The 27,480-nt window shown below is 43.0% G+C and overlaps 1 protein-coding gene across 5 annotated transcripts in view; it reads left to right on the top strand.

Moving 5' to 3' along the window:
• The window catches only part of sema5ba (sema domain, seven thrombospondin repeats (type 1 and type 1-like), transmembrane domain (TM) and short cytoplasmic domain, (semaphorin) 5Ba), a 160,115-nt gene that overhangs the window by 71,037 nt on the left and 61,598 nt on the right, over positions 1-27,480 (top strand). For all 5 annotated transcript variants that reach the window (XM_063887162.1, XM_063887161.1, XM_063887160.1 and 2 more), the window contains 3 exons: positions 1,010-1,234; positions 15,606-15,705; positions 16,160-16,205. In XM_063887162.1, the coding sequence (XP_063743232.1) occupies positions 1,057-1,234; positions 15,606-15,705; positions 16,160-16,205 (324 nt within the window). In that variant the 5' untranslated portion in view covers positions 1,010-1,056. The remainder of the gene's footprint in view (positions 1-1,009; positions 1,235-15,605; positions 15,706-16,159; positions 16,206-27,480) is intronic.

Below are 27,480 nucleotides of genomic sequence, written 5' to 3'. Positions count from 1 at the left end.
GTGTTGGCAGTAGCCGGGGCCCTGTTGACTCCACTGTTTTGTAATGACAAACACAGGCCCTGCGCGCATTTGCCTAATTAGTTACCAGCTGTACAGAGAGGGATAATTGATTGCGAAAATGGTTGATTTGCGACTCAACCAAGCTAATAATTTGTTATTGATTGACGCATTAGCAAGGAAAACACTACAGAAAGAGACGTAGAGTGCTGCAGGAAGTTGACGCTTTCAGTTTTTAATCTACTTAAATGATATTACACCTTGCTAAGCTAACATCATAAGGACAGATGATGAACTGCGGGGTTCAGCTCTGCACCGCACACTCATACGTTACGACTGGAGGAGATTACATTTACTCAGGAAGTGTGTGTTTTGTGTAGGAACAGAAGTGTGTGTCTGCCGGCTGGCTCTGCACCGGGATAAGGAGGTCAGAGGAGGATGACTGGATATTAGTCATGTGTTGATAAGCCTCACAAACCTGCACTGAAATAACTCAGGAAGTTAATCGTTGTGCAGACATTTTCACACTTTGGTGTTTCTGCTTCATCGACTCGTTGGAGCTCTCGCCTCATTGAGCGGTCCACTCATTTTCTCATTTCAATCAGCCATTAAAGGAACTCTCAGAGTTTAATTACACATTTTAAATAATTATCTCAAGGTCAGAGGTGAGGTGTTTCTTTGAGATGAGGAGTTTTTCGTCCTTCATGCCTTCATTCCTCTCTTCTTTTCCCTTCAGAAACGTCCATAGTATTTTAGTTCTCGGCTTCATATTTTCCTCTTTTCCGCCACCCTGCAGTTATCCTTGCTTTCATCCCACGGATATGTACTTTTTTACCCAAAAATGATTTCTTTTATTCTCTCTCTGTGGCTGGATTTGAGAGCCAGGAGCCCAGAGGAATTGAAAGTTGGAGAGAGGAAATTATTTTGAAGTAGCTGAAGAGAAATCGCTTGTTCCCTTTGAAGGCAGGTATGAAAATGTGCCGCTGAAGTCATCCTCTCTTCTCCTCCGCAGCTGTATCCCAGAGGCCCACCTTGGCAGTTAGAGGAGAGGTCATCACCATGACGGCGTCCTCGCAGGACCCCACCTCCTCGTTAATGGCCGGCCTCCTCTTCCTCCTCCTCCTCCTCCCGACGGTCTTCATGCAGAACTCGGCCGACCCGACGACCCCGTCGCTGTTCGACCCGCTCTACCAAGCCGAGTGCACCAAGAAAGAACATCCAAAGGTTTCCATCCAAGGTCAGACACGAGGTTTCTGTTATTTCTGATGACTCTTAGAAACTGTTTTCTTGGGACAAAGCAGGTCATGGTTACTGAGAGACAGCTTAGTTATTCCTCACAGTGCAGACCTGTCTACATTTCATAGTGAAAAAAAGCTGCTTGTCTTTATTTTAGTGTCAGTTTCACTTCGTTTGGATTGAGTTCTTTTTTAGAAACAGGGACCCTCTGCTCTCAGTAATGATGCTGACTCTCATCTGGTCGCCCCGCTGCCCCCGCAGTACCTAAATATCCTGGATAAACTGACTGACACCTTATCGGTTAAAGGATAATTCTGTCTTTTTCTATTTACATCTTGGCACTTATTTAGTGTGGGGCTGTATCACGGATATGTAACCAGATGGGATGAGAAGCACGATTAGAAAGAGTGTGAAAGTCCCTGGAAGTGAAGACACATTGATACCAAAACTTTACTAAAATTAATGAGAGTTCAAGCTATGAAAGTACAAGTTGAAATAAGATAGAGTTCTTGTTTTAATGTTGTGGGGTCCAGATGTTCGGAAAAGGATTAAGGGCACACGTGAGATTTCAAAGGTGAATTTCTCTTTTCAATTCTGACTTTTTTCTCACAATTCCCTCCTAAAAAATGCACTCTTGGTCAGATTTCTAAATGTATTTCACACGCTGCTTCCAGAAATGTTAAGTAGATCAAATAATTGTTACGTTCCCTTCTATAATCTAGGGGTACAAAGGCAAGTAAGAACATAACAAATAACCGGGCGAAAAAAAGGAAGAGGAAACTGATTTGTGAAACCAAAAGATAATATTTTAATTAAAATTTGCAAAAATAAACTTAAGACGACATTTCATATAGAAGTGAGTGATTAAAATACACACAGATACACGTCTCTCACACAGAGACACCACACACTACCCAGAGGAGAAGGGAAGAGACGGCCTTTATGCAGACCCTGATTGGTCGATTGGGAGCACCTGAGGAGAGGCTGCACCTTGAGGGAGAGAATCAGGGGGAGAGGGGGGGAGAGACACAAGCAAACAAAACAATAATCCACAGAATGCGTTCAACTTTACCGTGACACTTAGAATTTTGAAAGTTTTATGTGTTTCGAATGGGCTTCAATAAAGCAAAATGTGGCTCTTATGCGTCTGAAAGAGAAGATCTTTCCGTCTACACGTCTCAGTCACTCAAAAATAATTGTGTGCCAGCTCAAATGAATGTCTTCTTTCAGCGTAACAAAATAAACTGTTTCCATAAACATGGTCCTGTGCCAGTTGCAATAAAGCCTCCCAGTTTAGCATTCATGCGGGCCGGCGTGCAGCTATAAAAGTCACAAGAGAAAGCGAGAGGGCGGGGGGGGGGTACAAAATAGAAAATGATTGTGCAGAATAATGGTTGCTCGATATCTCCCTCGTTCATCTGTACAGTGGGCCAAGAAACAAGGTTCTTCCTCGGGGCGTGAAATGGAACGGAACAGTTTGGGGCGCTGACTCTCAGATAGATATGGCGGGATGAAAAGGTAAACACGCACAAAATTGCTGTGTTTATTTGTGAATAGGGCTGTTTGTGTTCCCCTCTGCCAAGAGCGCTGACTAAGATTGGAGGACGGCGGAAAAATCGCTGGAGGACGGAAACACAAAACAAAAATTGAAGATATGGCCAGAAGGTTTTCTTGTGATTAGAAATATACTCCCCCCCCCCCCCCCCCCCTTGCACCATATAGCAGACATTTCCTCCAGTGGTTTTGTTCTTTTTGGACTGCAGTGTTGTTCCCTGCCAGGCCTCCCTCTGTGATTTAGGGCGTCTCAGCCACAATGTGGCTCTGAACCCCGTCTAATAGAAGTGGAAATGAAAAAAAAAACCTTTACACTTTCTGTGTAATGGCTGTTACGAGAATTAAAGCCATTTCGTTTCGGACTTTCAATCCAAAGAACGGGTAAAAAGGCTTTCTATCGTTCGCTGAGGTCACCTATAGGCTGGGTCTTTGCCTCCTCTGTCCCGCTTCACCCGACCAGGCCTCCTGTGAGTCCTGTTTCTGGACACTTAAGTATTCTCTTTAGCTGCTAATCTACTGTCTCCACCAGCTCGACGTGTCAATTGGTGCTGAGCAGGTAGTTTAGTGAGATTTTTAAATTAAAAACGTGTACTGATGGAGGTGGAAAACTACGCAAAGAGGAAAGTGAGACTACAACAGATATGCTGCAGCCAGACAGTTTAGTAATGAGCTGAAAGTCAACTAAATGCTCCCTTTTACTGTCACATCTTTGCTCTTTTTAAAAGCATATGCCAGCACAACATCCACCTGTAGGCCCCGCGGGGTAGTTATTTATAAACCCGTCAATGTTCTAAGTAAAATATATGTGCGGGGTGTGATGACTCCAAACTCAAACTTGGTCTAATGGAAGTGAAAATGGAAAAAAACACGTTGCCATTTGATCCTTTGTTCGGAAAATCAGAGCCTTTTTGTCTCAGACTTTCAATCCAAAGAACGGGTTAAAAAGCTTTCTATCGTTCCACGCTGCGGTCACCTATAGGCAGGGTCTTTGCCTCCGTCGTGCTTCACCCAACTGGGCCTCCAGATGTCCAGATTAGACCCTCGCTCGGCCGGTGCTTCACTTCAAAGGCGTGCCACTTGAGAGCGGCCCTGGCGGCGGGCAGCTGCAGGCCTCTCAGAGACCATTATGTGGAGGTAGCCGCACAGAAAGGGCCGGCACAATGAAAGTGTCAGGGAGAACCTGAGATTAGCCTCTGTGATTGATGAGCGTTTTATAGCGGCTTGTTGAAGCACTGCCTCGGTCACCTGGAGGGAGAGCAGGGAGCAGCCGTGTGTGTGTGTGTGTGTGTGTGTGTGTGACAAGTTTTTGTTTGTGTTTGTGTTTTTCTGCTCTCTATCTAAGTGGGCTATTGTGTGGCAGTTAGCTTCTGCAGTGATTTTTAATCCTGGCGGTGTGTGTCTGAGGGGATCAGTCGCCCTGTGGCCCCGGAATCGGGCCCTCCACTGGAGCGTGTTATCTTTAGAGCCCGGCTCCATCCTCTGGCTTTAAGCATTTCTGCTCCGGCTCAACAGACACTTTGAGCAGTTACACATTCACTCAGACCTGAGGTTTGTCATTTATTGATATTTCCATCAAAAGCACACAAACTGTTTCACGTGATCGGACAATCAATCCTCTTATAAAGTAAGTACTTTCTTGAAGTTAAAGAAGCTCATATTAGTATTTTCTGACATGTCTCCATGCTTTAATGTTGAGAAAGCTCTTTATGTTCCTCATACTGCCTGTGCTGCAGCACTTCTTTTCACCCTGTGTCTGAAACCAGAGCCCAGTCTGCTTTGATTGGTTAGCTGGCCGGCTCTGTTGTGATTAGTCAACCTGCTTAGAGATGTCCCGCCCCCTTAGCCTATCACGCACAGTGTGTCGGAGCGCTAGCCAATAGAAGCATGAGTGTTACATATTGATGTCCTGATGTTCCAGAAGAGGGATCACTTTAGCCTTTGTAGACCATTTACATGCACACAAATCTACAAAAACTCACTACCGGAAAGGGAGAACCTCAAAAAAGCTTAATATTTATCACAACTTGGTGCAATTGGAAGATAAAATCAGTAATGAAAGAGATCTTTGAAACCATGCTGGATGTTTATAACTGACAGTGTGGGCAATCATTTGACTTTTTAACAAATTGTGCACAGTGGAAACCAGTCGTCATGTCATGAACTTTTAAGTTGAACATAAGCAGTAAGTTACTTATTTACACATCCAGCAGAAGCAACTTCATCATTTATTTAGAGTCGTGTTTCTGGACCACTCAAATATTCTCTCTCTATTAGCTCAGTTCCACTAACTCCCGAGGGAAGTGTGTGTCTCTTCAGCTGCTAAATGCTCCGCGATGTTCACCGGCTAACTGTGTGTGTCTGACAATTGGTGCTGAGCAGGTAGTTTAGTGCTGATTGCTGCAGGCGAAAAACAATGCAAAGAGTAAAGTGAGACCCTAACTGTAATGCTGATGCCTGGACAGTTTAACAACAAGCTGAAACTCTCTTAAATTCTCTGCCACAATTGAGCACTTATTTGGACATAATAGAGTGAAGACTGCAAGCTAGTTCAGGCAGAAGTAAATCCAGATAAATGCATGAAAATAATACGGGGGGGAAAAAGAGATTTGCTGAATTTGTGCAGGTTCATAAAATGCTACATAACCATAAGCCCTTGAAGCAAATTTTCTTGGTATGTCGGTTCATTTTGCATCAGGTGTAAGATTTAAATGTCAAAAACTAACACGGTAAGTATTTTTAACAACACAAAATAAAATGTGACAGGTTGTAAATACAGTAGCTGACAGCAGGCAAACATCCACCCTGAGCATCAAGCCTCCCCAGAAGCTTCCCTCTGACAGCTTAGCATCTTTTTCCAATCTCACCGTAAACACGTCTGCTCTTCTAGACGACGTGTCTGTGTTTTATGCTGGGAACACAGCCCTAAAATCACATGAACTCCACCCGCACGCACGCACTGTACAAGCCGCCAGCTTGTGATTTAGATGGATGATAGCGGCGAGAGACTGCGGGTCTGATGAGAGCGTGGCACGAGGGCAGAAAGTGAAACGCTCTGAATCTAGATATGGAGTTATATTGGGAGGGGATTTATGGCGTCAGCTGTGCATTTTTTTTTGTTATGACTTCCAGAGAATTGTGTAAAGGGGTCGAGAAATAGATAAACTCTGCCTCTTCATCACACCCAGAGCAGGCGATATCCATCAAGGCAACGAGATGTTTCATAAGGGAGCGTGTGTGTAGGAAAGTGATGGTGGATAATAGGACCTTTCGGCTCATTGTTCTTCATGGAGCCGAGGAGGAGGAGGTGTCTGATGGAGCAGATTGGCTATTCTGCTCAAATCACTCCGAAGAGGAAATAGAAACGGCGAATGTCGTCGCTCATTTCCTGTTCAATTGCTTGTGAACCTTGTCTTTTTCCATTTGCTTCTCATAGCCTTTCTCATGTCCTGCCGTCTTATCTCCTCTGCTCTCTGATTCATTCTCCCCGTCTTATATTCCCTTTTTCTTCATCTCTCCAACGCCCTTTCCCTCTCGACTCTATAATAGGCAGAAAAATGTCTTCCATCTCTCTCACCGTCGGGGTAACTGTGCTGTCGTTACGCCGCCATCTGAAGAGCTCTCGAGGCAGATCGATCCAGGCCGTGAAAAGTTAGCTCGCAAGAAAAAAGTAACGGCCAAGTTTACATTCTTGTCTTACTCTGCCACCTGTCCGGGTTGCCCTCCTCACTCCTGATTACACTGGGTCTAATTGGACCGGTGCTATCAGAGCTGTGATGTGTTTTTCAGCCGTCCATCAGGCGGCTAAATGGAGCTGCGTTTAGAATGCTGCCGGGGCCGGCCTCTCACCCACTTGTCAGGGATATCTGATGCTTAAACCGAGAGATATCAGGGAAGATCAAAGAATAGAAAACTTTTAAAGGCTTTATCGTTGCAGGAGAGTAGAGAGGCTGCAGGTGACTGCTCTCTTTGTCCATGTTGTTTCATGTCCCACTTACGAAATGTGCCTCAATGTGAAATGCAATCCCAAGGTTAAATCTGCCCTCATGGTTGAATAAGTGCAAAAATCAAGGCTGCAGATGTATTATTCTGGAACATTTTGCTTGAATTTTCCCTGAATGGAACAGAGTTAGTGGCTTAGCTCTTTCTCAAATCATTTATTTGTATTTATTCTTGCAATAAGAGGTGCAGAGTATCTCTTTTGGGAGTTGCATATTGCATTTTATGACAGCTTAGATTCTGATTAGGCAATTTGGACATTTCAGAGGTTGTTAATACTCGATAACGCACCGCTGCTAAGCAAAATAATGACCGTTGCTAAGGAAGAAGAAGGGAGAGAAGGAAAGAGGTTAAAAGACGGACTTTTGGACATCAGAGAGATCAACAGAAGAAGACAGACAGGAAGTAAACACTAACAGGAACACGGCATTGTTTATGGACTTGTTCATGGAAACAGAAAAAGTTGAACTATGCTTTCGTCATTTCAAATTACGTTGCTGTCGCCGCAGTTAGTCATTGATTGGAAATATTCCCTCAGAAGCTTTATGCTGCTGACAGTAAACACAGGAGCGGTTAGAGCCAGTCATAGAGGATCGAAATGCACGTTAAAGCTTTGAAAACGCAAAGGGTTTGAAGGGGTAAACGCATATGTTGTGTCGCCTTCTTAAACACACTGCAACACATTCATTAGGGATCCTTTTTCGTCCACAAAGACAATTCAAATGTGTTCTTAATCGATGTGAATCAGCTGTGGGCCAACAGGAGGACTACGCGGGATCGTTTCATCGGGGAGATACGTCTATGGATCGGCCGTGTGGAGGGAATATGAGCCCCATCTAGTGCGCCAACAAGGGTACCATAACTGACTGAAATCCCGGGTGCTTTTATTTCTGTTGTTTAGAAACGAGTCGTGGAATATGTGTTGTTGTTATTAAGTTGACATGTTATCAAAGTAAAGTGTATACAGATTGACAATCATTTCAGGTACAGTTCGGGTATGGGTTAGGGTTAGGGTTAGGAGAGCTTATAGTAGATCCCACCACAGTTCCTCCCATGCTCGTAGTTCTGTCCTGAGCTAAGTGGTTGGGAGGGACTACACGTAATTTAAACTACTCTTTTCATTTTGCACTATTTTTTGGTTTTATTGTATTACCTTTTATAATATGCTGCATTGTTGGAGGCGCTCATGATCTAAGACGTTCAATGCCATAACTACTATGCAGCTGTTGTGCATCGACAACAAAAACCCTTGAATCTTGAAACCTTAAAAATGTACTCTTAGTTGAAGAAGAATCTTGGGGAACCTTGACGTTCTTCAAAGAATAAAAGTATCAAAACTTGGCAAAGACAGCCGGAGCCCTTCAGAAAGATGTAGGCCTAAATGCTGTGTGGACTTTTATCTATCTGGCATTCCTGTAACACTCAGGGCTTCATCCTCAGGGGTTCCTTACTGGTAAAAAAGTATTTTTGCCTTTATGATGGTCATTTATTAAACCACAGACTCATTCACCAGAGAATAGCACTTCAAAGTCCATCGATAATCCTATCATTATTTGCTCAACTCTTACGCTGCAGGTGCCAAATAACGAGTGAACACGAGTCCCTCACGGTTCTTTCAGAGCCATTGCATGACATTTATGTAGCAGGTACTTATGTTTAAATGCTGAGATGTTATTACTTTAATATAGATATAAAACCAGCAATTTCAGAGCTGGCATGTCTGGGACTGGTACAACTTGTCAGTAGTTTTGTGAACCAGACAGACATCTTTACTGGGGTCTGACTGAGAGGTTATTAGCCGGCTCCTTTCCTCCCGTAGCTGCTCGGTCCCTGGTCTCTGCAGGCAGTTATTTTCGCAAACCCCCCCTATCTGTGAGCTCAGTCAAGGGGGGAGGAAGGAGCGCTGGGGGGATAGAGGGAGAGTTGTGGTCCACTGAGGCACTTTCCCCAACTATCACCTTCTGCAAGTGCAGCCACAGTGACAATCAAAAGTTGGAATAGAGTAGATAGTGGAGATCGGGACAGGGAGTGAGCGTGAGGAATGGCAGACAGTGATATGAAGAAGACCAAACAACACATATTTCAAGGGATTTTGTCCAGATAAGGCAGAGGTGTGAACAGATCTGGCACTGAAGGAGAGTTCTGCTCCGTGTGAACTGATACACACTTTAAATTGTGGTTTTTAAAGTGCATTAATGTGCTTACAGTACATTGAGCTGTATGTGGTGCTGAATGGATTCTTTCCTGTATTATTATTTTTGCCACAACTGTTATTTTCACACTTGAAATATGAGTAATATTCTCGGAAAGGAAGAACATTGCTGTGGGTTGAGCTACATTTATTCAGAAAGCAATCATAGAGTTTGTGTGCTAATTGACACTGGAGGTGATGCTCCATTCACAGAATCATCTGCCAGATGGTAAAAAGTCTCCATGTGACCGCTTTCATTAACAATTTTGGATTGACTACCTTGCCCCGAAGATAACCGTTTTTATTATTTCCTATTTTCAGCGAGTCTTCCTCCCATCAGCCCGGAGGAAGATGATAATAGACAGATACCTTCAGTGCAATGTGTGTCATTCATCGCTCATTAAACAGAGCAGTGCCCGAGGCAGGAGCTCCGCTAGGCGCCTGATAATAATGCTAATGATAAAACAAACGTGATATATTTCAGGATGTTATGATGTGAACATGTCAGATGGGAGGATACAAAAAGTGTGGAAACTTTCTGAAACAAACTATTTGGTATAAAGATAATCTCCTCTCCTGCATTTTCCTTTCAGTCATAGCCCTCATGTTCTACCAAAGGGATTTAAAGCCTTTTCCAAACCTTTGTTCATCAACTGAAGCTCGGTCTGATCAGTCTGGCTACAACTCCCCCATACTCTTAGTTTCGGTCCCTGCTTGACGGAAATTGTTTTCGGAGTCATGTTAGACTGGAGTATAAGCCCTACCTTACTCTGTTTGTTATTCCTGTTGTCAAAAGTCAGGCAGCGTGGTCAACAAAAGCACAATTAGAGAATCACGTCACATTAAAATACAATACACTTATTTTCCCCCAGGACATTTGTTCTCGACTCCATCCTGCAGTTCCACAGAAAACCAAAAACCACACGTTTCTAGTAGTGTGTCATATAGGTTTTAGTGCATGTAAATGGTCTGAAACATCTCAATTGGACTCCTTTGTTTACTTCCAACAAAGTGAAATCATTATGCCACGTTTCTAAAGAGGCCCTATTTTCGTTTTGTGGTATTCCATTTCCTGTAGTCTGTTCTATAGGTTTTAGCGCATGTAAATGGTCTTCAAAGGCCAAAATCCCTGTGTTCCCCTCCCTTCCTGAAACGCCTCCATTGGACTCCTTTGTTTTATTTCCGTAACAAAGTGACACCACTATGTAACACTCAGGCTTCTATTATCCAACATTGTACGTGATGGGCTAAGGGGCGGGATATTTTACGCACATCACAACAGAGAACCGGCCAGCTGACCAATCAAAGCAGGCTGGGCTCTGGTTTCCGACAGAGGGTGAAAAGAGAAGCTGCAGCACAGGCAGTATGAGAAAAATAAAGAGCTTTTTGAACATTAAAGCATGGAGACATGACCCAGGAGAGATAATAAGTCCCGAGATATTAGCATTACATGTCCTCTTTCACACATGACACACCTACTGACCTTTTGCATAACGTGCTCATGGCCAACATCTATATCAATCAATGTGAAACGGTCGCTGTGATGGTGAATAATGTTGTACAAATCTGACCCGAGCAGCAATCTCTGATGCAAGAAAATAAAGCCAATAGGGCTCACATTTTACCCTCCGTGCTCTGTCGCCAAAACCTCTTCTGTTCTGTGAAACGTTGTATTTTCTTTCACTTCTTAAACCCTCTGTATTTGAGTTTCCACCGAGCCCTAAATGGCTGACACCATCCTCTTAGCTCGGAGATGAACAAAGTTTGATGGGCTGGCAAACAAACGAGCCCAGGGGCTTGAAATTTAGCGGGACTAGATGAAGGTAAGATTGGATCTTTATCAAATGGCCCCCTCTGAGCTCCAACTTCAGGGGACCTCAAATTCCATCAGCTCTTAAGCGATAAGCGATTCTGATAGTGCTCGATCTGTGTGGTTTTCCGTGTGTGTGTGTGTGTTTGTTTTTCCTGGAATATGTCGTGCTTTTGGTTCAATAATATGTTGGCATTTTCCCGCTTTGACTGCTCTTCATGCGGGCCCCTGTCTATTAGCCGCCTCAGATCAGTCGGCGTGCCACTTCTCTCTGCCCACATGCTGCTCGTGTGGGAAGGAGCTGAAGAAGCAGATAGAAGGGTTATGATTTATGTCCGTGCGAGACGAAGTGTCTGAGCCACTGTCCTATCCCTCTCCTCATCCCCGCTGGCAGCCACGCATTAATCCGTCTGCCAGCGGATCGTGGAGGGGGGAAAAGAAAATAACACAATAATCGTTCATCAAGTCCAGCTTCGGGGCCCCCGTGAGTCAACCGCGAGGGAGGGAGCATTCATATCCATCCTGCTTTATTGTCCCCTTCCTTTGGACCCACCGGCGGCCCCGACAGTTATGAGGGTAAGGGAGTGAGCGGCACATATTAAAGCACTTGTAAGCAGGAGGATAAATGTCTGAGGATGAAAGACCCCTCACCGTGGAGCAGAGTAAACACGCAGCAGCCTCCCGCACACCGCTTTCTTTACAGGAAGAGATATTCACGATGCCGGGAAATGTTTATATGCATATAATGCTTCGGAGTTGAAACTTGAGATGATTCATGCCCCACATTAAAGTCTCTGAACTGGCTCTAACTGCTCCTGTGTTTACTGTGAGCAGCATAAAGCTTCAGAGGGAATCATTCTGCTGTTATCTCTTCCTCCGCTGCACATTCTTATTTTATGCTTCATGTCATGTGCTCCCTTTAATGGGTTTATTTTATGGGAACAGTAAGTCACTTAACAAACATTACATTTCTATTCCTTGATGTTCTTTTAGAATGTATAATGTTCACCCTCTGTCTGAAACCAGAGCCCAGTCTGCTCTGATTGGTTAGCTGTTGTGATTGGTCCACCACTTAGAGGTTTTCTTTAGAGACCATTGACGTGCACACAGACCTACAGTGGGGAGAACAAGTAGTTGGTGTTTGTGAGGTTGGTGAGGACTCGAGCAGCAGCGTTCTGAATCAGCTGGAGCTTTCTGTTAGATACAAGTCTAAGTTGCTAAAATAACTTACTTTCATAGAAAGCTTGAAATAGACCTACTGCCAACACAAATGATGAAATCATTTACCTACATTTGATAGTTTTTTACTAACTACACCTCATCTCTAGTTATTGGCCGAGCCCTCTCTGTGTGGCCCTCAGTGGAAAAAATTTGGACACCCCTGCCGTAACTGAAGGGCTCTAAACGTCTCGTGAAAGTGGATTTTCAGGATACAGCGATTGTGTCTTCACTGACACGTTGAGGGACAGTCTGCAGTCTGTGTTCACAAATGCTGCGGCTGAGTGCAGACCTGGGCCGGTGTCGGACCCTCTAAGTGAACTTCAGGTGTGTTTATATGAGAGTTTGAGGCTAACGATGGCTCAGCACTCCCCCGCTGCCCTCTGCTCCTCAAACCCCGTCCTCTGCAGACATTAATCAGAGACAGACGTGCAGATGGTGCGGCTCGCCTCCCCGCCCCGGCCTTGTATGGTTCCTGCACTGTGTCAGAGACTCTCAGCCGCAGATTAATGTGCATATGTGTAATATAAATATTTATACAGGCGCTAAGAGATGGTGGGTGTTATTAGAATTACCCAGGGTCATCCGGTGATCTATTATGCATTCTGAGGTATCAGGGATTCAATCCTATGTCCATTATTCATTTTGATAGGTCGCATTAGTCTAGGATGTGTCTGGTAATTGAAAAATATCCTGTTTGTGTTTGTCCTGTGTTCTTAATGAGAGTAATGGTGCTACTTCTTGACTCCTAAGCTCATAAGTTTCCTTTAGGGCTATAATAATAATTTTAAAAATGCATTAATAATATGTAGGTTTTACTTGGCAGACATGATTAGAAATTGTAATTACTTTCTGACGATTGAAAGTCAATGCCTTATGGTTCAACGTGCATCAAACCTGAAATGTTTACACCAAATAAAATCACGTTATATACAGTGATAGTTGCTCCCACGATCCTCCACTCTCTTTTAGAGAAATCTAAGTAATGTGTGTTTAGTTTTAGAGAAAGATGCCTCACTTTTTCCTGCTTTTTTTAGGCTTTCGTGCATGCACTGCACACATAAACAGACCGAGCTGACGGTGACCCTCCCCATTTGTTAGAGACCGTGCAACAGTTGTCATTCTTGCAGACACTCATCACCAGCTGTTAAGTGTGCTGTACGGTGTCAAAAAGACCCAAATAATTCCTCTGGTGTGAGTTGCATTTGTAAATGACAAGTTGTATACTCTTTTTCAATCAGAATAAGTACTGGGTGTACATACAGTATAATATAAACATTGGTTTACCACTTTTTAAGCATGTAATTGGTCAGTAAGCACAAGCCACAATTTTTCAGAGGTAGGATTCACTAGTTTTAAGAGGATTGCCGTTTGGAATTGAGCTCTTCTAATTTATGCATCAGTATTTATATTTTATACATCTCTATTTTGATCTGTTATGATTGTTAGTGTTATAGGCACCAGGAAATGCCCGACCTCACCATGTTTAAATCTCAAATCAAAATCTCTCTCCCCTTTTCAAAACGGCTTTTAATCTGTGAATTAATGGCGTGTTTTAAATACATGAATTATGTTTTGTTCCTCTGGAAAGTGTCTTTGAGTTTTTAGTTTAGTTTTTAATAAATGGATTATTGATTATGTGTGTTCCTGCCGACGGACTGTAGCTGGAAATGGGTTTTAAGATAGAAATGACTTCATTAATTCCAAACTGGGAAATGTTTGTGTTGCAGCAGATAGAAAATACAATACAAGGCATAGCACACCATTGGAAATAAAAAGAAGAAATAAACAATTCTAAAGCGTAGAGATCTCAAAGAATACAAATACAAATACAAATGATATATATATATATATATAGTCGACTATGAAGATAAATAATGTTTAAACTTTTTAGCTATAATCTATACAAGTGGTTGAGGTTAAAGTATTTGTATGCATGGTCCTTATTCGATAAAGACATGATAATATGACTGTTCTTTGCTAAATGGATGAGTCATCACCTCCCTTCGCTATAAAACCCTGAGTCAAGATCAGTCTGACAGCAGCGCTCCAACATCTGGAGGAAACAGGTTGTAGCAGATCATTCCACTGAAGTGTGTGTGTGTGTGTGTGTGTGTGTGTGTGTGTGTGTGTGTGTGTGTGTGTGTGTGTGTGTGTGTGTGTGTGTGTGTGTGTGTGTGTGTGTGTGTGTGTGTGTGTGTGTGTGTGTGTGTGTGTGTGTGTGTGTGTGTGTGTGTGTGTGTGTGTGTGTGTGTGTGTGTGTGTGTGTGTGTGTGTGTGTGTGTGTGTGTGTGTGTTAAATCTGGAGCACCATACTGTATCTGCAGCCGTCTTGTCTTTGCATCACTCATATATATATACGTAGTGTCTGCAGATGACAGAGCCATATGGGCCCCATCACTCCTGAATCCGGTTCCTTTTGCACGTGTTGTTTCACCGAGACTTTCTCCAACGCTTTGATGTCGCCGTAGCCCCGGAGCTCAGACTCTTTAATGTCTGAAGAGAAAAGAAAGGTTTTAAATGTTTGATGATTACCTCCCTAATGACTCCTGTTATTGGTCTTTGTGTCACTTCAACAGTCGTATACATTCATTTGCGCACATGAAAGGCATTGAAATCTTAATTAAAAGCCACTTCTTTGTCATTTTTCCTCAAAGCTTTGTTGGAAAAAGCTATTTAACAAAGTTCTTGAAATTGGTTAAGGGAGTGTGAGCCCCCACCGACCGCTGTGATATTGTGTACAGCATGGGAAACATGGGGAATCCCTTTATGCCGCGTACCAACCTCCCATGTGGGGAAATCCGTTTAAAGGGTCGGCGCTTCGGGGTCCCACAAAGATTGAAGGGGAAATGCTCTTTTCCTGCCGGTTTCAAAGTGACTTTAAAAAGCCCCGCCAGGAGGTGCTTTGAAATTTAGATTTTTAAAGCCAGTTTCAAACTGCGTCAGTGTCCAGACGTCAGGATGTATCAGGATTTTATGCCTGATTTGACGGCTTTGTCCCTGTCTGCAGGACACACATCTCAGCACCAACATGCTTTTCATGCACTTTCTACCACTACAGCTGCAATTAGGACTCATAGTTTGTCTCTTATACATTAATGCATCAATCGTTTGCTCTTAATAATTGATTCTTAGTCTAGAAAATGTCAAAATAGCGAAAATATGATCACACAATTGCCTTCACAAATTTCGCTCATGACTCCCAGTTTCTCAAAGTTCTACCCATTCATTTAAAGACATGCAAGGCATTAAAATCACAATTGAAACCCATTTATTTGTCATTTCTCAAAGCACTACTCAATTGTCAAAAATGCTGAGACATCTCCAGGTCAAACGGCCGAAAAACTGAATAGTTTTCTAATGATATAGAAAGGGAAAAATGAAAGACCCTCACATTTCAGAAACTGGATTCATCTTTTTAATTCAATAAATAAGTGTGTTATTTTCCAGCTGAAGAAGCGCAAACACTTCTATAAAGAGCGTGATGTGAAAGCCTTCCATACTTTACAGTTCATGAGTATATGTCACAGCTTTTATCCCCTGAACTATGACATAGTTTAGCTTTTCTAATGCCTTTCTTCTCCTCTCTCTTTCTCTCCTCAGCGCTCAGTCCGTGGATCTCCTCGTTCTCCCTCCCCGGCGTGAGAGACTTCTCGCAGCTCACCCTTGACCTGACGAGGAATGAGCTTATTGTGGGTGCCAGGTAAGACACAGTGAGATCCACTCAGCCGTTCACCCCGCGGAGCAAATTACTGAGAATGTGATACCCTCTCCGACTTACTCATGCACCGTGGTTTCCAGATAATGACGCTTCTTAAGTGCTCGACTGGGGCCTCGTTGGACCGAGTCGAGCTTTCGGATTTGGCAGTAGGGGAGGAATTAGGAAGAAATACGTCATGTTGCAGTAATGTGTGGGTGTGTGTGTTATCGTAAGCTGACTTGAGTTCAACCTTTGCCCAATTTGAACCTTGATAAAAACACACAGATGCACCTCTTATATTCAACTCAAAGCAATGACTTAAGACCAAATCCTCTTTGCAATAAGCTGACAGCGGCTCAGATAGCCTGTCTTTCTACTTATTGTTTGCATTTTTTGGAGAGGATTTGTCATATTGTGCACACACTTACACATCTCTTGTTTTCTCTCTTCAATCCAGGAACTTCCTGTTCAGACTGGACCTCAGTAACATGTCGCTGATACAGGTAGGAATGCTAATACATCTGTTTCTCTGCTGAGGATTTGCATTTCGAGTGGTCTTAAAGTTGTTGTTTTTGTCTGGGAAACAAGATATCTTTTTTCTGCGAGTTCAATCTTGATTCAAGTGTGTGTTATTGTTTTGCACAGTTTGAAAACACAGAAGATTGCACAATGCAGGGAGAGGCACTGGGCTTATTTGGAGCCTGCACCTAAATAATGTCAGAAATAAACAATAACAACTTAAATTGAGTAAACATGGCAAGCTTTAACGACAAATGTATACCGACATGCATCGAATTTTCAAGTGTGATGAGATGAACGGTCTCAAACCAGCGTCCTATCGGTTCCAAGTCCCTACAGACTGAGCCACTGCCGCCCCAGTAGAGCATTTCCTTGGCTGGAATAATGGCCTCTAACATGAGCACAATATTCCATCTGTTATATCTGACATTTTAGATGGTTTAATTAAGTAATGTATAACCAACAGTCAAATAAAGTATATTTGACAAAGGTCCCAGGTTGCAGAATTGGTCAAATGTCCACTAAACTAGTGATTATATTGTCATTTTCTGCTGTGGTTTCTTCCGTACCACATTGAGAAGAGATTACAAGTCAATAAAACCGTGTTAGTCGGTAATATGACACTCCTTTCTGTTGATTTTCAGTCTCTGTAGCTGATGCTTTATGCCCGGTGTTTACATGACCATCGATTTATTCCAAACTGCTAGAAATATAACACAAACATCAGGGGCGTGTCCAAACCACGGTTGTGTTACACAAGTTAATGACAGGGATATTTATTTACATGTTCTAAATGTGTTCATATGCAGAGGAAAGAACATAAACATGTTGTTATTGTCCTCCGTGTCGCAGGGGATGTAATTAAATAGTTGAGTTTCTGCACATAGACATGAGTGTGTGTCCTGCCTATGGGTGTATTGTGTGAAAGGCCTGTGGTGGTGTGTGTGTGTGTAAAGTTGTGGCATTGCCAGGGTGTTAGCTCCGGGGCGCAGGGTTGCGGTGCGCTTGCATCAGGCGCCACAAATGACGGTCCCCCGACTCTGTAAACCGGAGCCTCTCTGTCACCCTTAAAGAAGTCTGTTCACATGACCGCAGGATATCCTCTCCTCACTCTGCCAAAGTTTTCCACTCATACACGGCACATTTAATTTCATATTCTGCCGAGGTTATTAAGTTTAATGCTGTTGCTTTTAACTCTGTAAAGTATGTAAGTGAAGAGGACATTAGATTAAAAGGTTCATATCAGTGTGTAGTGTCTCTCCTGGGACATGTCTCCATGCTTTAATGTTCAGAAAGCTCTTTATTTTTCTCATACTTCCTGTGCTGCAGCACCTCTTTCCACCCTCAGTCTGAAACCAGAGCCCAGTCTGCTCTGATTGGTTAGCTAGAGATGTCCCGCCCCTTAGGCTATCACGTACAATGTGTTAGAGCGCTAGTCAATAGAAGCTCGAGTGTAACAAAGTGATGTTGCTGAAGTAAACTTTTTTGCCTTTGCAGACCATTTACATGCACAAAAACCTAACACACTGCAGGAAAGGGAAAACCTCCAAAAACCGTATAAAGAGAGGTCTGAACTTAGAGAAAACGGTGTCATTTGATACTAAAAACACAGGTATTAATGCGCAGATATTGTGAATGTGGTCGACTATGGTGTACTGATATAAATATTGAGAGGGTAGGAATCTTGAAATGATTGGTGTCCTATGAAGACTAGTTTTAGAGGATGTTGAAGCATGTTTAGGGCGTTTTCATCTACATACCGTGGGATGTACTGGGCTCTAGTTTGATTCCTCCCCCCTTTCCACATCCCATTGCTTATCTTTCCCATTGTTAATATTGTTTTGTTCTGTAGTACACTTGCGTCATCATCATCATACCAGTTGCAAAATCCCAAAGCCGGTATAAAGGAGGCAACCTTTGCATCCTCCTCTGATCCATCTTGATCAAACATCGAGGAGGATAAAGCTGCACGCATGCACAGATGGAGAAATGCTTTAGCAACCTCACTAGACTTCAATGGCCGTGCACCTCCGTGCTTTAGTACAAGCAAGCCCTGCGTGAACCCTGGACTTTGGGGTCAAGTGTTCTTGATTCGAGGCCTGTGGGAGCCTCTTCAAACCACAGTGCTTAAACTCAAGCTCCAACTACTTCCTCGGTCCTGATTCAGCCCACGTTATGAGCTGTTTCCTCGCAGGGTTGTGTAACGTTGTTTTGAATCTTTTTAAAGGAACCATAAGTAGGTTACATTCGCAGCATCGGTTACATTATTATTTCAAGGGACAAAGCCCTGCATTATTTTACACTTACATTTCCCCCGTCCTCCTCACAGGATCAGGGCACATCACCAGACTCGACGTTCTCCTGACAAAGTCTCCTTTCACAGCAGCCACGACTGAATGACACGATGTGTACAGCTGCCACCCGTGTGTCACCGCGGATATCAATGCGCCCTTTGTCTGCGTGTCCTACTTGTCTCGTTCTGGAGGAGAGAAGTTGACTTATGTGGGTTTTTTTATTTGTTTTCCCCCGTGTCGTGTTGTTCTCTGCAGCTCTGTGAAGCCTTTCTCTTTGTCCTAAAAACTGCCAACATCCTTAGGAATCTTTTAACCATCACATACCCATACTCTAAACGTGTCTTCACCCCCCTCGTACACACACGCCTACACATTGCTTATTGTGAGCTATAGGGATAAATGACTTGGTTCCCTTTTTTTCCATCGGCCAGTGTGGAGGTGTCACGCGTGATGCCAAGGCTGAAATCAATGAGAGCGATATACAAACGGCCCAGTGAAGCAGAGAGGACGGTCTGTACCCCCGGTGCTCAGTAAACCAGAGCTGTCCAAAGCAGCGGAGGAGGCCGGCATCTTAAAATACTCTCTTTCTTTTGTTGTGTAACCCACTGGAAAACAAACCCAGATCTACTGTACCACTGCCAGCGCTAGCCTCTGATTCAACATCAAAGGCTCATTTCTCTGACGCATTTTGTTTAGATTCCTGAACCAGAATATTGAATATCCAAAACCACCTGTCAGAGGCTCAGGCTCTTTTTATCCTGGGTTTGTTTGTTTTAATTCAGTTGTTGGCACTCCCTCATTTCTTGTGTCTCTCCTGGGACATGTCTCCATGCTTTAATGTTCGGAAAGCTCTTTATTTTCCTCATACTGCCTGTGCTGCAGCACCTCTTTTCACCCTCTGTCTGAAACCAGAGCCCAGTCTGCTCTGATTGGTTAGCTGGCCGGCTCTGCTGGGATTGGCCAACCGCTTAGAGATGTCCTGCCCCTTAGCCTATCACGCACAATGTGTTGGAGCGCTAGCTAATAGAAGCGTGAGTATTACATAGTGATGTCACATTGTTACGGAAATAAAAGTCTAATGGAGGTGATTCAGGAAGGGGGGAAACAGGGATTTTAGCCTTTGAAGACCATTTACATGCACTAAAACCTTTATTACACACTACAGGAAAATGAAACCCCAAAAAGCACAATAGGGCCTCTTTAAAAACATTGCCACAAGATGAATTCTCGATCCAGTTTAAGTTAGAGGTATAGGTATTACGAATGTGATAGTTGATGATGTAGAAAGCATGTCTGAGTGTCTGAGCTCATCAGTGTCCTGAACACCTGGACTCCACTCTCCTAGGAAAGAAATGACTGGTCATACATTAAGCTCCTCATACAGTACGTCAGTGAGGCTTTTTATCTTTCGCATTTTCTCAAAAAGGCCGTAAACGTACCCAACTACACTTGCACTCCAGCCACCGCTGCATTGTGACACCCCCCCACTGCACTCCCAATGCTCCTTTACAATTTGGCGGTCTATTTAAGCTGTCAAAAATACGCGGCAGCTTCATTAACTCTGCAAGTTTCTCCACAACTATCACTGCTGGGCTCTAATCAACGTCACCCCTGACTCCAGGGGGGGAAATATCTTCTGTCATCACTTCCAAAACTTTCTCCCGGTGCAAGTTTTAATGTAAGCTGCAGGGGCTGATGAAGACACAGGCTGGAAGCTCAACATTAACTCTACTCCTGTGAGGTACAAAGAAGCTGTCAATATGGAAGTACGTTAAACATTCATGCTGTGTCTCAACTGGTTCTAAAAAGAAGCCTCATTATATAGAAGTCTAGGAGAAAATTACACAACTTCTCACTTGATTAAAGAGGCCCTTTTGTGCTTTTGGGGGGTTTCCCCTTTCCTGTAGTGTGTTCTATATGTTTGTGTGCATGTAAATGGTCTGCAGAGGCTAAAATCCCTGTCTTCCCTGCTGCAGGTATTTCATTTCCCCCCCATCTGAAACTCCTCTATTGGACTCTTTTGTCTACTTCCAGAACAAAGTGACATCACTATGTAAAACTCTATAGCACTTCTGTTGGCTAGCACTCCAACACATTGTATGTGATATGCTCAAGGGGCGGGACAGCTCTAAGTGGTTGACCAATCCGAACAGAGCCGGTCAGCTAACCAATCAGAGCAGACTGAGAAAAAAAGGCAACTTTTGAAAGCTTGGAAACATGTCACAGAAGAAGAAAAAAATACAATTATGAGCCTTAAAATGAGAATAATAGATCCTCTTTAATTACCATTACTAAACCTATTCCTTATAATGGTTTAAATTCTTCCTCAATTCAGCAGGATGTTCACTTGATAGTCCTATTTAGAGTAAAATGGATGATGGTGAGGTTATCTTGTGATCAATAAGTTGTGATTTGATCTGAGTATTTTATCCCTTCAAAGTTTGCTTTCAGTTTATGGAAGTTAATTGCCAGAAAATGGTTTAGCGGAAACTTGTCCTGTCGTTGTTAATATTGGCAGAAAAAAAGTCATGGTACTGATTTTATTCTGCACTGAAGCGGTCTGGAACCATCACATGATTCTGGTATTGTTTTGAGGTCCTTACTGTGTGTCTGAAAAGCATTTGTAAATTTGCAGGCTACACACTTCTGTCTTAAAGTTAGTGGTGTTATTTTGTGACTGACAAACCACTGATAGATGCTATTTAGGACGATGCATAGGGCCAATTTATACAGCAGCAACCCCTGAAGAGTGAACTCATGCATATCATCACAGCTCTTGTTTTCTACCATTTTCTCCCACCTAGCACAACCTTGAAGTAGTTGTCCGAGTCCTTCTGAAAAGAGGACAACGTGAAGTTTGTTTGTCACCTTTCAGAAAAAGTTCTCCCAAGTTTAAACCACTTTAGGTATGCTGTGTACTTTACCCCCATAGTCAAAGATACAGCCTTATCTCAACTCCACTCTAACCGGCCGAGTCAACCTGTAGGAATGGGCCGAGCGCCGTGGGACACAAAGCATGACTGGCTTTACCTTCAAATAAAGAGCGGGTGAAAGTCACACTGACGCGGTGGAGAAACGACTTGCTGATTGATTGAAAAGCAAACCGAGGAGGGTGGCCCTTTTTCAAAACCGTCTAATCACAACGCTGCTTTCTCCCCTTTCCCATTCATCCGCTGGGCCCGGTAACCCCACACCGATTCCCTCTCTGCAGTGTGAAGCTATTAGAGACCCTATGGTGTGTGTGTGTGTGTGTGTGTGTGTGTGTGTGTGTGTGTGTGTGTGTGTGTGTGTGTGTGTGTGTGTGTGTGTGTGTGTGTGTGTGTGTGTGTGTGTGTGTGTGTGTGTGTGTGTGTGTGTGTGTGTGTGTGTGTGTGTGTGTGTGTGTGTGTGTGTGTGTGTGTGTGTGGGCATCCAACAGGCTATCCATGACGGCACCAAATTAGAGAGCCAGCCCAGACCAATCACACCTGGAGCCAAAACAAACACTGAGTGACTGCCAGCAAAACAGTTGAAGGGCAGTATATGTGTGGTGGGTGTGTGTGTGTGTGTGTGTGTGTGTGGAAGGAGACAAGTGTGTAAATGCCAACTGTAGTCTTACGGTTCGAGGGGTTTTGAAGCGGGACAATGCCAGAGGGGGGATGGAGGAGGGTGAGGGCCACCAAGGTGCTGATTCCAGAGCTTTTAAAGGCTCTGTTCAGGCACCTGGGAGAACACCTGCCACGGACATTAGCGAGCAGGCGAGCGTAGAGGAGCAACTGCGAAGGCAATCAGTGGAGAAAGAGAGAGACAGGAGAAGGACAACGACAGAGAGAGAGAGAGAGGGGGGAGGAAGAGGGAGGCAGGAGGATGAAAGATAACAGGGAAAGAAGAGAGCAAAGTCACACATGCAGAGCTGAGAGGAAGGCGAATGAGAAAGAGGAGATGAGTGAATATATAAAGGAGAGAGTGTCAGGGAGGTGACGAGCTCCCAGTGTTTTTTCTCTGGATATTTTCTCTGTGGACTCGTAGAAATATAGTTTCCCCAAGCACGCAATACCCGAACAAGACGTGTCCGTAGAGAGTTTCAGAGACTCACTGTGGTGCTGCTGTGCATGAGGAAAAGCAGAACAGAACCTGGAGGTTTCCAAAGAATAAGCCAACAAGTCTCCACTATGCATGATACCAAGAAGAGATGGAGAAACAGAGCAAAAACAAAGGGTTCAAAACTGTCCTAAGTGGTTTTGCATGATTAAAAATACCCATTTTAGATCACACTGTTTACAATTATGCAGGATCTGAGAGGAAAAGTCCAGTTTAGTTTGATTTGCGGTTCAAATTATACTGCAGTCACACTTCTAACTGGAATCAGCTGCTCCATTCATATTTTGCCCTCAATGGTTCATTCACTCCTTGCTTGGCGACCAGCTGACCTTCAACATCCAATGGTACTCGTTCTGTTATCACCATCTCCAGCTGTGTGGTTTTCTGGTTGAATTAGAAGAATTTAATATTGAAAGATGTGCTGCTCCGTGGAGAACGAGCCTCTTTCTCTGTGCTATAAATAGACACTTTCTACTATTACTTCCTTTATTTCCTACACTATCTACTGATGAAAACAGAGGTTTTCCTCATCAACTTTGTTTCTGATATTTGGAAAACCTTACTTAAGAAGTGTGACAGGCAATGTGTGTGTGTGTGTGTGTGTGTGTGTGTGTGTTGTTCTCCTATGCAAAAAGTGATTATTACCAACATTTCTGTGGATTTTTACTTTTGGTTTGATCTTTATATCACATTTTTTTAGCTACTTTGAATAAATTGATTCAGTTTTTTATCCGACCAACCTTTATTTACCACGTTGCTATTTTCCCAGCTTCTGCATTTAAATGTCTGCCATCAAAACTAATAGATAATGGACACAACTTTTGAAAAGCTAAGTTGTAATAAAAAGGAAATATCGATTAAAGTTGGGATTTATTTTTTAGATTGAGATTTTTTTTACTCAGAACTAAGGGTTTATAAATCAGGAGCTTCTTTATAAAGTCAAATCCTGACAACCTTTTGACACTACTTCAGAATAAACAATTCATATATATATGTGTTTACTTTGGTGTCACAAGCGCTCAGGAAGAATTAATAGGCATTTTATACCTTCAGAATAATTACACTGCAGGCGCATGTTCTAATTAATGACAAACAATTAGAGACGGGACGAAGAGGAGGCCCTTCACTAATGACTCTTATTACCGAGGAACGCTGTCACACACTTCTAATGGATTTAATGAATGGACACACTCGAGATACAAGCACAGCAGGTTTACCAGCTTTTAAAATCCATTAATCAGGAAAAATACAAACTCTGCGACACAGAACCACAGCTTCCAGATGATTTGAACAACTAGATTTTGTGCTGAGCGATCTGTTCTTGAATAGACATCACACGTTCTTTTTATAAATAGTTTTCATATCATACATTTTTAAGGTTATTTGAAAGCACCCAAAGACTTTAGACGATACACAAACACCTACCCTCAACATTTGAGAGGATATGTGTCAATAAATCGCTGCAACTGACTTCCAGTAAGTTTAATTGTGTGTTGGATAGAGATGTAGTGCTGGTATTTACTGTACATTTACATATTTCACAGTCTTGTTTCATTTTGTGCTGTTGATGTGTATTCATTATTACATCATGTGTACTTCATTTTTAATGCAATATAATGACTTTTTTAGTCAACCCCTTTTCCTCCTCAGCTCTTCTACTGTTACTTTATATATATATATATATATATATATATATATATTATAAGTACTACATTCAGAACAATAGCAAGGTTGAGTTTCACGTTGCTTTTTGGGCCCTAAATTGTTGGGAAACAGTCAATATTGGTAGCAAAAGTGACAGAAACAACCGTACAATTTAATTTTCTCCCCTAAAAATGGTCTGTCTGCAAAATCGGTCGGCGATGCATCAAAGAATCGAGACATTTCCACACACACACACACACACACACACACAAACGCTTGCATCACCCACCCAGCTACCTCACCCTGGGACCGCTCAGCGTTCCCACTTGTTCAGAGCTGTGTAAATCAGATGCTGCTGTGTATTCTTAGAGTGCGGTGTCTCTATCCTTCCTCCTCCTCCACCTCTTTTCATTTATAACTCCTCCATGTCTTTATCTGGTGGGTCTGACGGCCATCCACCCACACGCTCCGTCCTCACAGCTCCCACTGACGGAGCTCTGTGTGTGTGTTGTGCTCGCTCGGCCTGATCTCCGCCGCAATCACAACAGCAGGAGGGAGGTGTGTGTGTGTGTGTGTGTGTGGTTGAAACTGTGCTGTAGAAAATCTCAAGTATTCGCTGGTGGGAGAAGGAGAAGGAGAGTCATGGTTCTGATTGTCTGTTTGTTCTTTCTATGGGATGCTGATCTGCCAGATGTGCAAAGAGCAATGCCGCTGCTGCAAGCAAACAAAATGCAAAGAAAATAACAGCAACTTTTGATGGGCAAACTTTTCAAATCTGACATCGGAATGAATGCCAGTCTTTCATTCTCCTTTTTCCTTTCATCTCACCTTCTTTTGTAGTTTCAAAACTATACACAACAACACTAGAGCTCTGTTTAGATGGCTTTTCCTTCCTTTCTCATGTTGCAAAGGTACAGACGGAGAGAGAATATTGATTTGTGTCCTGCTTAGGTCTTTCTGTAAGACGATGAATATAGAAAATAATGTCTTTGTTTAACTGGATTGCTTATCCTGTTGAGTTTTGTAAGTCACCATTGTCAGCGCTGCCAGGAAAGGTCTTCACACAATGCTGCTCCGTGCCCATTTCTCACATATCTACACATGCATTTCTATCTTTTCCCTTCACCTGCACTCGCACACATTTATCTGATGAGTTTGAGGCTTCAAAGGCTCCAGCGTTGGCCTTGTGAAAAGATATTGAAGAATGTGACTCCTGCGATCAGCCGGTACAGAGTCACAGCTCCACTGACCTTTCTTTCTACTGAGCTTAAGTACGAGCATTGACAGAGATGGAGGGGAGAGAATACGATTGGAAGGGAGGTAGAAGTATGCAGGAGTGAAAGGAGTTTATTAACATTCTCTACACTACAGTGACATTTCTGCAGGATTGATGCAACCGAAAGAACATCAGGTTTAATAAACTGAAGAGCAGAATAGGAAGTTACAAAAAGTACAGCCAAGGAAAAGATCCAAATAGAGGCAGCCATTGTTTATTTTCTTTGGTATCAAACACTCACCTCCTGCGGGTTTGAAAGGTTTTGAGATCAGCAGCTGTACTTTCTCAGCTGGATGGACTCCAACAGGGACAAAGCATCATGGAAAACTAACGATATTTAAGATGTGCATGAGATCAGCTGTTCAGTGAAGTGCTCAGTGGGTTACACACATATCTCTGTCAAAATATGTAGATTTCGTTTGTTAGAAGTGGGTTAGCTGGGTATTGTTGTTGATTAAAAAGAAAGGAAAAAGACAAACAAGATGGATAAGATTGTTCTCTATCTGCAAATGGAGATGTACTTTTCTGATTGCAAATAAAAGGACGGTGTGCAGGAGACCTTTATTTTGCATTCTTCATCTTTGGTCCTCTCATAAACTCCTACCTGCAATAACAGGTGTGCATAAGCCTGCTCTCTAACAGTATGCATACACTGAAAAACTGTTGACCTTTTATTTTTCCCTTTCCTGTAGTGTGTTCTATAGGTTTGAGTGCATGTAAATGGTCTGCAGAGGCTAAAATCCCTGTGTTCCCTCCAGACAGTTTCCTGTTAAGGGCAAATAAAGAAAAAAACGGCTTGAAAAAAGTAAGGAGCAGAAATACAACTTTGAAGCAAAATATAAAATAAACTTGTCGAAACGAATAATCAGAATCAGAATGTTATTCGTCCCACAGAGGGGAAATGTATTTATTTATTATCTACAGCAACAACAGAGCCAAAGACAGCTTTAGGAAAATAATAATAATAATAATAAAGATACAAAATTAAAAAAGGACATTTAAAAAAAGAGAAATAATTAGAAAATACACAACCTGTAAGAGATACAACATAAATGAAAGAGGAAAGCAAGCCCAGGAACATATACTGTATGTGTGTAACCTGCCCTCACATGTGGACAGTCGATCATAGAAGAGCAGCAGCTGGAGTAAATAGGTGTTTGCTCGACTCCCTGCAGTGCGTGCAAAGGTAGAGAGGTCTTTGTCAGTCCATCAGATAATCCCTGCAAGACGGCAACACCGTGGAGGGGGAATGTAAACAGCATATTACTGTCTGGATCTTCACATATCTGTCTCCCTCCAGCTGCATTAACCCACCCCTCCACCTATTCTCTAAATCCCATCTGCTGGAAATATCACCCAGGATATCTCGGTGACATTTCCTCCCAGGAGAACATTATATTTGCTCCTGATATGGAAGTGCCGTCGCATTTCTATCAGGTTCATTCCTCTATTGAATCTCTCTCTCTCTCTCTCTGTATGCGTCCATTCTGTCGCTCCGCTTGCTTCCCATTGTGCGGTTCGATTGTCTATCGCTATGCAGACCTTTTACTTGAAGCAGTTATTGTGCTGCGGACGATAATGGACGCACACGACAAAGCTGCTCGTTCATCCAAAGCGCTCCTGACGTCACGGTACAGCTGCTGGAAAACATTCGCAGGAGAAAAAGTTCAGCTTGACTTTTTGTCTCCAAAACACACACACACACACACACACACCGCTCTGATCCTGTAGGTTTGGAGTTGCACTGTTCCATGAGGCCGAGCACAGTTGCATTGCTCTTTTTGGAACTGCATTGTGGGGGTGATGGGGTTTGTGGAAAGGGAGGACGGTGTTTTTGCTCGGGGTGATTTCACTCTTTCCAAAAATACAGTTTTTATTGGATATTTCATGCCTGATTAGAAAGTCCAGTCACCTCGCCCTTGTCAAAACCTGACTCTATGAAAATATATGAGACTGTTTTATAAT

This window comes from Eleginops maclovinus, chromosome 7, assembly GCF_036324505.1.
Source record: "Eleginops maclovinus isolate JMC-PN-2008 ecotype Puerto Natales chromosome 7, JC_Emac_rtc_rv5, whole genome shotgun sequence".
NCBI lineage: Eukaryota > Metazoa > Chordata > Actinopteri > Perciformes > Eleginopidae > Eleginops > Eleginops maclovinus.
Note: the sequence above shows the minus strand (reverse complement) of the source record. Positions and strands in the feature narration are given on the sequence as shown.